The sequence below is a fragment of the Panicum virgatum genome, chromosome 2K, assembly GCF_016808335.1.
Source record: "Panicum virgatum strain AP13 chromosome 2K, P.virgatum_v5, whole genome shotgun sequence".
Taxonomy (NCBI): domain Eukaryota; kingdom Viridiplantae; phylum Streptophyta; class Magnoliopsida; order Poales; family Poaceae; genus Panicum; species Panicum virgatum.
Window position 1 is genome coordinate 64,492,185 of NC_053137.1, and position 12,853 is coordinate 64,505,037.

The window sequence follows — 12,853 nt, forward strand, 5'->3', positions numbered from 1 at the left end:
CCACGTCAGCCTCTCGATCGTTCTTCACACATGTAAGTACTTTTGTAGAATGCAATTCATTTGGATTAAGAGATGAATACAATATGGTTACGTGGTTTACATGTGCAGGCTGACAAGGAAAGGGCAGGGTGTTGCCTATGAGGAAACTTGGGCTACAAAGATACAACCATGGGCGGATCAGTGGCTGCAGGCTGGCGACGATGTCCACCCGACGCACCTTACCTACGAGGAGGCCACGTACCCGAGCTACTTGCGTTGGTACCACAACGCTACACGTTGGAGGTGCTTCCCCGTGGAAGTGGACCCCGAACCCCACGCAGCGGAGATTACAGACACGTTTGCCACCGAGCCTCCCGTTGCCTTCCACGTTCTGGTAAGATTTTTTTCTTTACGTTTCCAGATGCTAGGATTATGTTGCGGCATTGAAGCGTCCCCTCATAAGAGAGAACTTAAATGTGATACAAACATCAGTCCCAGGAGGCTGATGCCATATTTATTACATCAGATGGTTCATTACCGTACAAACCTGTGACACCCCGGCCCAGGGCTTAATAGAATTAATAGGATACTCATACCAACAAGTTGCAACTTCTTTTCCGGAAGCCGGTCTCCAAAGAACTCCGAGGTTAACCGTGCTTGGCCCGGAGCAATTTGGGGATGGGTGACCGACCGGGAAGTTCTTCCCGGGTGCGCATGAGTGAGGACAAAGTGTGCAGGAAAGACTGGTGTTGGTCTGTGAGGGCAGTCTATGTCCTAGAAAGCAGCCAGATGTAAGCGGCCCCGGCCTCGGGGAGGCGGGACGTTACAAAACCTCCGAGGAGGACACTCGATACAGATGATAATAAAAAGTAACCAAGCTACGACATACACCAGACCGCAACCCACATGGGGTCTAGCTCGGGCTCAGAGTACTGCGTCAGCGAAAACATCTCGAACAGGGCCGGTTCCACAGGCAAGGTTGGGTGTAGAACGATAACCCTACTCGGCGTCGTCTGGTACGAAGTCTGGGTCTTCTTCTGTAAAAAGTAAGAATGGGGTGAGTACAAACGTACTCAGCAAGTCCAACCACACCCACGGAGGGGGTTATATCAGAATAACATGCACATGTAAAACAATGATAAGGTTACGGTTTAGTTTGCAGAAAGCTAATTTTTATGCAGGGGTTTATTTAGCAGAAGACATTTTAGAAACCAGTTTTTGTATTGAGCAACACGGAGTTCAAGTTTTAAACTGCTACCGGACTCTCCGTCCGTCGTAGCACACGACACAACTGCCGGACACAATTTCAAAACAACTCACACCAGCCCATCCCAATGAAACACTAGTTATGTGACCACACCGTAACTCGCCCAATACCGTGGGCACGACTATTCGAATAGCTTTTAACTCTGCAGAGGTGTGCAACTTTACCCACAAGCGGGTACCACAACACGAGCACCGTAGTGTCGGTGTAGATCCCGACATAGCCTTTACCCACCTTAGCTAGACCTGACTAGCCATCACGGGATGCACCAAGGGGTCATCGACCGTTCACTTAGGTATAACTGGGCATAAGTCACTCGGAGCTTATCCCTTCTCCTTAGTCACCCGTTGCTCTCAGCTCTCCTGATGGCTATCAAATTAACTAGTGGGATTTATGCTAAGCCGTTGCCCATTCAACGGTCGAGTGGTTTGCACGAGGGTGGAGTTAGGTGAGATGACACACCAACTCGGTCCTTAGACACGACAAGATGGACATCTCCCTTCCTTGCCCTGCCACATTGGCACGAGCACACCAAATGGCAAATCCGTAGAAATGCCATCCATCCCGTCTAAACTTTCTTTACAAAAACACCACATTTAACCCATCCCACGTACGCACGCATTTTCTTTATAAAATAAATCGTATTATGAGTAAAGTCCTAAGCATTCTAGTATCGATTAACGTCCAAGCAAGATCAGACATTAATCTAGGTGGTCAAGGAATGGTCATCACAAATCAAGGGGTGGCTATCCAACCGTGTTTTTATGCAAGCAAAACATATGCAATTCTTATAAAGCAGGCCATTGGGTTGTGTTTATAAAAACTAGGACAAAAGCATGCATCAAAAGGATGGGATTGAACTTGCCTTCGCTCAACAAATAGGTATTTCAACTCGCGGTACGCATTTCGATTTCCAGCTCGCGGTACTAGTCCTCGTGCTCGCGGTACGTACTCCGGGCTTCTGCTTGCGGTACAAACTTCCTATCCCGCGGCACCGGACTCCAGGCTTCTTCTCGTCGTTGTTCGCGAACTCTCGGCGACTATTACGCATCACAAAACAAACAAACAAGGCATACATAAATATAAACTGAACTCTATAAATTATAAAACTAACAAAGACAGTTAGAGTTAGATTTTAGATAAATTTAGGAAGATGAATTAGGCCAGATAGCGTGCAGTGCTTACCAAGAGCACGATGAACAGCTTGTCAGAATAAGAAAGTGACGAGCAAATCCTTGCTCTGATGGAACCGAGGGAATGAGGTAGCTGTGATGGCTGGAAAGGAGAGCTCAGCGTCGCCTTTTATAGGCCGGAGGTGGAGGAGCGGTCGGGCATGTGAGGCTGAGTGCAGCGCTGTGTCTGACGGCGTTTGCAACGAGGCCGGGCAAAAGCCGGCGAGGGCGTTGGTCTTTGACGGTGCTGTAGCTACGCGTGTGTGGAGCTATTGGCGTGGAGCGGCGTGCTAGTGGCCGGCAGCGTGATGCGCGGCGGTCTGCGGCGATGCGACGGATGTGGCAGGGTGCCAGGGGGGTACTGTGGCGCAATTGAGTGCGGTTCGCGCGTGTCGTATACTCAGCGAAAGGGAATGGCACCGCGAGGGGTACCCTGAGCAGGAGGTTGGCGCGTGGCAATCGAGTCGGTAACGTTTCGTCCGGCGAACGGCTCGGCGAACGTTCTAGCGTGCCACGTGCACGGTTGGATAGATTGTATCTCTAGATTATTTGGTTGTGCAGGCTTGCGCTCGCAGTGTCCAGCGACGACTGGTTCGCGGCGACTTGGCTCGTGCCCGGGGTATGCGAGGACGGTGGCTAGCGCGACGGCCTCCGGCGGCATGCATGCGCATGGTGCCCGGCATGGTCGGTTCGTGACGTGCCCGCCCGCGGCGAAGGCGCGGGGCAGAGCGGCCGTGGTACCATAGGTAGGCTTGGCAAGGCCAATCGTGTGTTCGCGTTCGCGGTGACTAGCTACAGCTAGCTCGCGTCGCGACATCGGCGACGATGGAACGGGTGTGCCTGTTTGGCCCGGGTCAGGACGTGTTCCGTGCTCGGTCGTGGCGGACCTACGTCTGTGGCTGCGGTGCGTTAGTGTGCTGCAAGGACAGGCTCGGCTTCCTCGTGCTCGTGGCCGTTGACGTCGTGGTTGCTCCCGGCAGCGGCTTCAGCAGAGCAGGACGGCAAGGCGGTGCTGTGCGGCGGCGGCGAGCGGGTCGAGCACGGTGCTCCTCAGCTCGTCAGCGTGCGGCCGCAGCGTGGCTCCGGTGGGGCTGAGCGAATACGACTTGGGCGGCCTGCAGCTAGGTGGCAGTGTCCCGGCCTTGATGCCGAGGCGAACCAGCATGGGCGCGGCAGCAGCGTTGTACGGGGGTGTGTGGCGTGAGTTCGTCGGTGATGCGGTGAGAGTGGTGGCGTTGCTGCGGCATGGGGAAGTGGCAGGGCATGGTGCTCTGTTGCCTAGTCTCACGACGATGTTCCGGTGTGACGGTGGCTCCGGCCATGACGCATTCGCAAGAGCAGAGCAGCGAGCAGAGGAGGGTGGAAGAAAGGTCGTTGGCTCGGCGCAGCACGGCGGAGGCAGGACCTCAGGCGTTCCTATGCAGACCTCGGCGCTGGCTGTTCCGAGCTCGAGCTCTGCTTCCCTTGTGCTCGCCGCGAGCTCACCGGCTCCTTTTATAGGCGGGCTAAGGCGGTGCTCTAGTGAGATATTTCTCCGGCCGCGGCGATATTTGCTGGCATCCATGGCAGGCTGCAGCTCGATGTCAACGGAGATCATCAACGAGTACAGTGCCGCGGTGACCTTGGTGCCCTAAGACAGCAGAGCAAGCTTGGTCGGCGTGAGCTGGCGTCAACGGGCGTAGCAGGGTGGTGGGTTTCACGGCGGCATGCTGCTCGCCTGCTGGCTGCTGCTGGCTTGCGATGGAAAAAGGAGAAGGCAGTGGCTTGGGAGGAGAAGAAGTGGAGGATACAGCTGCGGTTAGCTTCGGTGGTGTGGTGGAGCAGAGGGGATGAGGGGCTGCTGCTGCTACTCGCCGTCAATGGCTTCTGTGGTGTGCATGCATGTGTGCAGGGAGTGAAAAGACGTGTGAGAGATGTGTGCGTGATTGTGCATGCATGTGTACAGGAAGTGAGAGGGAGGTGAGAATTAATTGTGTGCATGCATGTGTGCATGCAGGAAGTGAGAGAGCTGCTGCTTGCCGTGGAAAGCGGAGAGAGGAGCAAGGCGTGCTGGCTGCTTGCCTGCTTGCTCAGTGGAGAGAGAAAAAAAATCATAGGGGGCGCTGCACCACCGACGGAGAGAGAGAGTATGAAAGAGACGTGTGAGAGAGAGAGGTGTGTGCAGGGAGCGAGATGAGAATTAATGTGCTGCTCCGACATTTTTGTCCACCCATAAAAAAAAAGGTAAGAGAGGGAGAGTGAGAAGTTTATTGCTGCTGCTGGCGCCTCAGTAGAGGATTAGGCCGTGCGGAAGGGAGCGAGGCACCGGGATGAGCACGGCAGAGCGATCAGCTGCGTGGCGATGCTTCGAGCGAGGGGACGAGCTGGCCAGGTACGAGGAGGTTTCTGGAGGGGGACAGTGAGGAGGATGACAGGCGGAGCCCGATGGTCAGGGAGAGAGGAAAAATGATTTGATGATGGTTGTTAGAAAGAAATTAGATAATTTAAGTTTGGGAGAAAATTTTCTTTATGCAAAAGAAGATGAGCTCAACAATCTTGAAATTAGATTTTGAAAATAAATTTTGAATTCAGACAAATTTTATTTGTGTGAGATTTTGGACTGTTACAGGCATGTAATGGATTGTTCATACAATGCTGCGGTCATTTTTGCAGACCGATACTTGCACAGATGTTGGCGCGGAGCTGATGTCGTTCGCGGAGCGTATAGAGGCCAACCCGCCGCGTGTGGCCAGGAGGGAGTTAGTGAGTGGCCTACGACGCCTCGCACAGCGCTTCCTTGACAGAGTTAGGCGTGCGACGTGCCGAGCGATGCCAGAGGTGGCAGTTCCAGAGCACAGGTCGACTCCAGTGCGTGCTACCCGCACGACTTCTCCGCCACAGGCTCCTGGTCAGTCGACAGCTAGTGCGTTGTCCACCGCAGCAGGACCTTCAGCAGTGCACTCCACAGGGGCCGCCATGTGTGCCGGGGCAGCAGGTACGGAGTAACCAACCTCGCATAATAAGTTCTATTTAATTCGTATTGATCTTATTAAAAAAATATTGTATTCGCAGCGGTCGATACAGTTTCAGGTAGCATGGACAGTTTTTTCGTGCCAGATGCAGACATCTGGCCGCAGGACGACATACTCGACCCCTGGCAGATGCCTGGAGCCCCCACGCCGACACAGCCGACCTAGGACGACGCAGGCGTGTCCATTTAGCAAGGCAGCGTACCGTTTCACGTTTCCGTTTGGTCAGCTTGCTATGAAGAAATCGAAGAAGTAGGTTTGGGACATCGTTGTTGTACTCCATATTATGCTGTAGTTGTTTTATTTTGCTTCTCGACAGCTTTATATGATTATTGTGTATCCCACGCTGTGACGCTCATGGATGCCATGTTAGCTTGCATCGGATTCTTCTGCACCCCCACTCGTTCACTGTGTGTGCATGTGCTCGTACGACAATTGACTGTTGTTCGCTTTTCAGGTTGCATGAACTCTGCCTATAGACCAACTATCTCCATCTATAAATAGGGATATCACCCCATCACATAGGAAATCACTAGATATCCCCGCATTACCACCATGTCTTCCTCTGGTTCCACCTATATTCCGTGAAATAAGGTTAGAGAGCCTGTACCTCAAGGAGTGCAGGTTCCAATGTGCTTCTGCGGTTCGTTGTGCAAGCTGATGGAGTCCAAAGTTTTGGGCAATGACTTCGGCATGAGGTTCTTCATGTGTGATAACTACGAGTACGACCCGTCTAAGCGCTACGGCAAGGACAAACAGAAGGTACCACCTAGCACTATCTAGTTTGCGGCTTCAGAGTACAGTTAGTTAAATCTAACTCGGCTTGGAAATAGAGTCCACTACCTTTTTGTGATTTCATATAGTGGCTGGACACGGAGCAATCAACCGAAGCTAAGGAACACATTGAGCGCGAAACAAGGTGGGCTGCGGAAAGGTGGCAGCGAATGCTGCAAGAGGAAAAAATGGAGAAGAAGCGGAAGAAAGATAAAGAAGAGATCCAGAAGAGGTTCGCAGATGTGGAACGTCGGCAGGCGGAGGAGCGTGAAACTGATAGGGAGAGGAAGCGAGAGAGGGCCCGCCGTGCGAAGGAGGTGGGGCTGGAGGCTATTAGGAAAGGGAAGTATCCTCGGTGCACTCAGTAGATCAGTATCGTTTAATGTCCGAATTTCATATTCCCTAAGGCATGTTAGGTCTAGTTCGAACACGACGTTAGCGTGTTCCATACACATGCCAGTGCAATTGTTTTTGTAATTTCAATGTCTACTTAATCTGCATTGTGTATTTTCTACTACAAGTACCCGTTTTATAAAACATGACCTACAACTAGACTTTTCAGAAGTATTGATCTACAAGTAAACTTTTCGGACCGACGTTATGATCCTGGAGACTGTAGCGAACTCAGCTTTTCAGCGAGATATGCCAACTCCATGAGTCATATGTCGGCCAACACACACAATAAAAATAAACAAAACAATTACCCTTCACATGTTGAACAAAAATAAAGTAGTGGTCCACACAATTCAACGCACACAACACATAAATAGGGATGTCAGGACCTGTTGAAAGCTACGGTAACAAGGTCCAAAACGAAACCTAACATGCCTTAGGTAATTCCAACAAACAACATTACATAGGCAGGCGGAAGAGGCTGCCGAAAATAAACACGCAACATATTGGCCCGGCAGCTACATTACTTATTCAGACAGCACGATTCATCCAAACGGGACGGAGCAGTGCAACATCAATCATTCACGCCAGTACCCTTATCTCGTCCCGTCCTGTCTGCTTTCGCGTGCTCGCAGTTGCGTACATCTTCATCCGCCTTCTTCAACCACTCCATATATTGCCGATCACGACGAGTGATCGATGTGTCAATCCACTCATGGAAATGACACCAATGGGTATGCGTGTCATCAGGAGTGTACTTTCGTAAACAAGAAACGATTCAAATTTATTAAAAATAACAAAACCAATAGACAAACATATTTAAAAATTAATCTATACCTATGATGTTGCACCTCTTTTTTGGACTTCCTCGATATTCTTGCAACACCAATATCTCTGGCCAAAAGTCTCGTAATCACGAGATATGTTCGGAACACAACGCATCTGGCAATAGCAATCAGGTGGCTCTACACCTTTCGGCCATACCTTGCAATCTGTAATACATCTAGTGGGATCATTAGGAGAGGGTCATAAATTCCTCTCCATTTCCCGACGAAAAGCTGCCCGGGAGAATGAGGAGCTCATAGCCGTTTGTTTGGGCAAACTAAAATTATGTGGAACCTGAATTGCAAGCATGTGCTCTCAGCAAACACATGCTCGCCTTTTATACACGCAGGACTGCCTGCATCGTCCTTTCCAACAGCACCGCAGCTCTCACTGCTCCACAGTCATCCACACTTGTGTACTCGCACACTCCACAACGCTCACTGCTCCCACTTTAAAGACGGACACGACCTCTCACTGCTCCTGAATTTTGCCCTCGCACGCTCCACACCGCTCACTCCTCTCACTTTAAACAACTACACGACTTCTCACTGCTCCTGACTTCTGCACTAGCACGCTCCACACCGCTCACTGCTACCACTTTAAACACGGACACGACCTCTCACTACTATACGCGAGGACAGTAAAAGCTATGTCCGTTCATTGCGGCACACTACTGCACTCGCACACCAGGACAGGCAAAGCAATCCTATTGCAGCGGGAAATGACAACTGTATGCATTCCATGTCGGCCACAACGTTCAACACATTCATATTCGAATCCAATGCAACCTTCCCACATTAAACATAAATAAAGTACAATTTTACATAATTCAACGCGCACAACACATGAAATGGCATGTGACGACCTCTTGAACACAACGGTAACGAGGTCCTGAACTAAAGCTAACATGCCTTAGGTAATTTTAACAAACAACAAATACTAACACAACATCGAGCGAACACGATGTCTAGCTCCTTATACTGCTCCCAATTAGCAAATTGTGTCGAACCGTCTCCATAGTATGCTCCCGTAGCAGGAGGTGCTGGCGGTGCTGGCGGATTGTTGTTGTGACACGGGCAGTTGCAATACGGAATAGTGCATGCATACTTCGGTGGGCTGGGACCTTTGTTCTCATCTTCCTCCTCTTCGTTGTTGCCGCTGCTTACTTCCATTTCTAAATCGAAGATACGATTCTGCAGATAATAGATGTACTCGGCGTGAGGATGAATTGGGGGAGGATCGACCCATCGTATGAACCCGCAGTTCTCTAGAGCATTGGATGCCTGAAACACAACAGATAATGTAAATCATACAATACATATTAAACATATCCAACACACTCTTAATACTCAATATTACCCATGCTCGAGGGCACTTGAAGAAACGACGACCTCCATCCATTCCCTCGGTGAGTATCTGCACTAAGCAATTCTCACCATGCATACATTTTGGCCAATCTTCTATACGGTTATCGTACCCTCTCAACGGTGAATCTTTGCTAAAATCACTCCTGCTCTCGACTGGAAACTCATACACTGCTTCTGGAAAATCCTCAGGGCCAATGGAACCGAGCCACACTATCGGTGGTCCTTTCCTACTCTATTTTCCTCTCCCCGAACCGAAACCTTTCCCACTAGATGATCCCCCACTAGCCATCTGTAATGCAGCTAATTTTTTGTTGCCACTGGCCTCCATCGAGGCCTTTATATAGCCAAAAGTGGGCCCTGGGACATGTTGGCTGATTGGTGGCCGACAGGGCTGTCGGCTCTTGGAAAGTCGACTAGTGCCTGTCGGCCCTTGCACAGCCGACAGGTACCTGTTGGCTCTCAGAAAACCGACAGGTCCATGTTTGGGCCGACAGTCCCCCAAAACATTATTGGGCCGATACCGCAGTCGGGCCGACTGGGTCCTGTCGGCCCTTGGACGGCCGACAGGTCCTTTTGGCGCCGACAAGCCGTGACCGCGTGGTCCGCGTCAAATGCCACGTCGCCTGTCGGCTTTCCAACAGCCGATTAGTTGCCTGTCGGCTTTTGGAGGGCCGACAAGCACCTATTTTTGCAAATTTTTCAATTTAGTATTTATTTTTGCGATTAACTATTAAAATAATATTATTAAAAAATTCGTGAGCCATGATGTAGCGAGAGGTGACAGTGCTTTTCATTTCAGCATGGATCCAGCTTTAATCTGATGTTGGCTAGGCATGGGCGCATGGCACATTCGTATTTCACGCGACACTGCTAGCGCCCTATCAGAATTTATTTTTCATCGAAAGGTCCGTTGCAACATCAGAATCAACACTTGCAATATAAAAAAAAAATATGTATATAAATGACTCTAATATGTAATATCCGATTTGAGGATGGAAAATTCTCACCGCTACATTAACATCATATTTCATGCAACATCGACTGGATAACATAAAGAAATAATAATTGTAAGGTACTACTCTTGCAACATGGATCGGATGCTCCGATTCTTTCTACGCGTTGGATGTCATAATCCTAGCATTACCGTATTTCGTACTAGTATTATACATCTATCTATACCTCTGATTTTGCTTTATTTTTTCGTTTCGAGCAAAATCTGATTTCACTTTTGTATTACAATCCCTTCTCATCATGGGCCGGGCCGCCGGGCTCGTACGCCCACCCGGCATTGAGCCTTGGCTCTCAGTCCAGCCGAAGCGGCGCCACCACCATTTAGCGCGAGCACAACTCAGAAAACGCCTTCCCCTTCTCTCTCGTCCACCGCGTCGTCTCTCCAGGGAGCACTGACGTGCACGCGTCGTGGTGGCCGGCCTGCGTTCCACTTCCACCTCGGCTCTCGCCAGAACAACGGGGAGATCTCGGGGTCGCGGGCGGGGCGGCCCTCCGCCGGAGTCCGGATCGAGAGGATCGGAGCGGAATCCGATCGCCTAGCCGACGCGGGGAGGCGAGTCGGCGTGGCGCGGGGAGGCGATGGCACCGGTGGTGTCGGCGCTGGCTAAGTACAAGCTGGTGTTCCTCGGCGACCAGTCCGTGGGCAAGACCAGCATCATCACCAGGTTCATGTACGACAAGTTCGACAACACCTACCAGGTAATCATACCCCGCGTTGGAAAAAAAAAACACCTACCAGGTAACCAAAATCGCAAATCGTACTCGCCGTATCGTCCGTGCGAGCGGTTCCTCGATTCGTGTAACTGCCACGTTTTGGGGGAAGGAATCGATTATCTGAATGCCGATCGACCAGATTCTGTGAACGCGCGTGTTCTTCGTTGATCCAGCGTTACCGTCTGTCCTGCATCGCGCATTGTTAACGATCTGGCATATGAGGATATGCGTTTAGAGTCGTTAATGATCGGCCATGGTAACCACGGGGCATTGACCCCCAATTTGTTGGTGTCTTCTGATTACCACTCTATCAGAATTCATGTAAAGCAGTAAAGGGTAGCTCGGGTGACTGATCCTTATCTTTGGCGTTAACTCCAGCATTTCACCTGTCTGAAGAAAATGGCTTCCGTGAAGATACTTGCGTCAATTGCTGGCAATGCCAGACAATTGCCAATTTGCCATTGTGTACTAATTTCACGAGTTGCGTAAAAGGGTTTGATCGCGTACGAGTGGGATGTCCAGACTGTAGTGGTTGTGGGTTATTGCCCAATTAGTCAACTCATGAAGGACAGCTGGTCCTTTTTCTGGTGATTTGGTGAATGCAAATTTGCAAATTAACGAATTCCCTGGATTTAATAGAATACAATTTTGGAGAGTGGAGTTTGCATCGCATATATCTGTAGAACAGATATTGCACTAAAAATTGTCTTGCTGCTTTATATATTTGCTTCATTCTCCTTTGTCCTGATACATGGGCACTTGATCCAGGCTACGATTGGCATTGACTTCTTGTCAAAGACCATGTATCTTGAAGACCGCACTGTTCGTCTACAGCTTTGGTAAGTATATAATTCTTTGGCCTTCCCATAAACCATATAATTAAGTAGGTTCAGTCACAGCGATAAATGATGAAATGTTCCAGCGACATGATGCTTAGTAATGCCCGATAATGAAATATGATACCACACTAGCCATTGCGCCCAAGTTTCTAGTGATTCACAAGACTAATTTGAATTGCAGTAGCTTAAGCAATCAACCTTCTATTTTTCTTTTTGAATAACAGCTAGCATTTTATCCCCGTCATTGTCAGGGATACTGCAGGACAGGAGAGATTTAGGAGTCTTATTCCAAGCTACATCAGGGACTCATCTGTTGCAGTGGTTGTTTATGATGTAGCCAGTAAGTTGCTCAAAAAACTTGTATGCCACCATTTTGTCCAGTTTTTTCTAGTTTTAGCGAACAGTTTCATGTAGACATTCTCATTTTTAATGCCTCAGAATATGAGCAGCAAAACTTTTCGACAAATTTATAACGATCAGCTCCTGGGGGAAGTACTGTCGTATTTCAACTCTAATGAACCGAAGGCGTATTAATCCATACTATTGCAGTTGCAGCTAGGCATCAGTTGCTGTTCTGAAAAGAAAATGTATCCTGAGTTGTTTATTAATTTACTGAAATGTTTACCTGTGCAGATAGGCAGGCTTTTCTGAACACCTCAAAGTGGATCGACGAAGTCCGCACCGAGAGGGGTGGCGATGTGATCGTCGTGCTCGTTGGGAACAAAACCGATCTTGTTGACAAGAGGTGTGACCTGCGCTCTCTTCTATTCGTGTGGACTTGTTCAGACTGATACAGCATGCAAGTGTCTGATACTTCTGCCTCGCCTGCTGCAGACAAGTGTCCACAGAGGAAGGAGAGAGCAAGTCCAAAGAACTCAACGTCATGTTCATCGAAACCAGCGCGAAAGCCGGGTTCAACATCAAGGTCAGATCCAGATTTCTCCAATGCCTTGATGCTTTTGCCTTGGATGGATGCATTGGTCTGCACCTCACGATACACTGTGATCATGCAGCCGCTGTTCCGCAAGATCGCCGCGGCGCTGCCGGGGATGGAGACTCTCTCGTCGGCGAAGCAGGAGGACATGGTGGACGTGAACCTGAAGCCGACCTCCGGCCAGTCCAACTCGCAGCAGCAGGCGGGCAGTGGATGCGCCTGCTAGGAACAAACAGTGCAAACTCTGCACATACGCGCGCCTGACAAACTTGATATCGTTACGCAGTTTTTCGGTAGTGTTGATACCGCCCTTAATTTCCTTACGCTTCTTGTGTAGTGAATGAATCTGAAGGCTACCTTTAGTTTTTTTTCTCATTTCCATCTCGATTCTGAGTACGGCGAAAGACCAGACGATTTCTTACAGTCTCATGTGTCCTGCTCTGTATGGTTCAGAAATAAGCTCTTGTAGTCTTGTGCTTTTTTTTGTTGATAACGTGTAAATCTTGTGCATTATTCTTTGTTGAGCAACTATGCACCATGACTCACTGCCATTCGGGGCCACAAGAATAGCGT

The 12,853-nt window shown here is 49.6% G+C and overlaps 1 protein-coding gene across 1 annotated transcript; it reads left to right on the forward strand.

Annotated features, from left to right (window-relative positions):
• Nucleotides 1-10,139: 10,139 nt before the first annotated feature.
• LOC120694538 (ras-related protein RABH1b-like) lies at nucleotides 10,140-12,793 on the forward strand. The gene is made up of 6 exons (XM_039977687.1): nucleotides 10,140-10,492; nucleotides 11,276-11,346; nucleotides 11,598-11,686; nucleotides 11,980-12,091; nucleotides 12,181-12,271; nucleotides 12,360-12,793. Exons 1-6 carry the CDS (start codon nucleotides 10,373-10,375, stop codon nucleotides 12,504-12,506), a joined length of 630 nt encoding a protein of 209 aa, XP_039833621.1. The 5' UTR covers nucleotides 10,140-10,372; the 3' UTR covers nucleotides 12,507-12,793.
• Nucleotides 12,794-12,853: the final 60 nt, after the last annotated feature.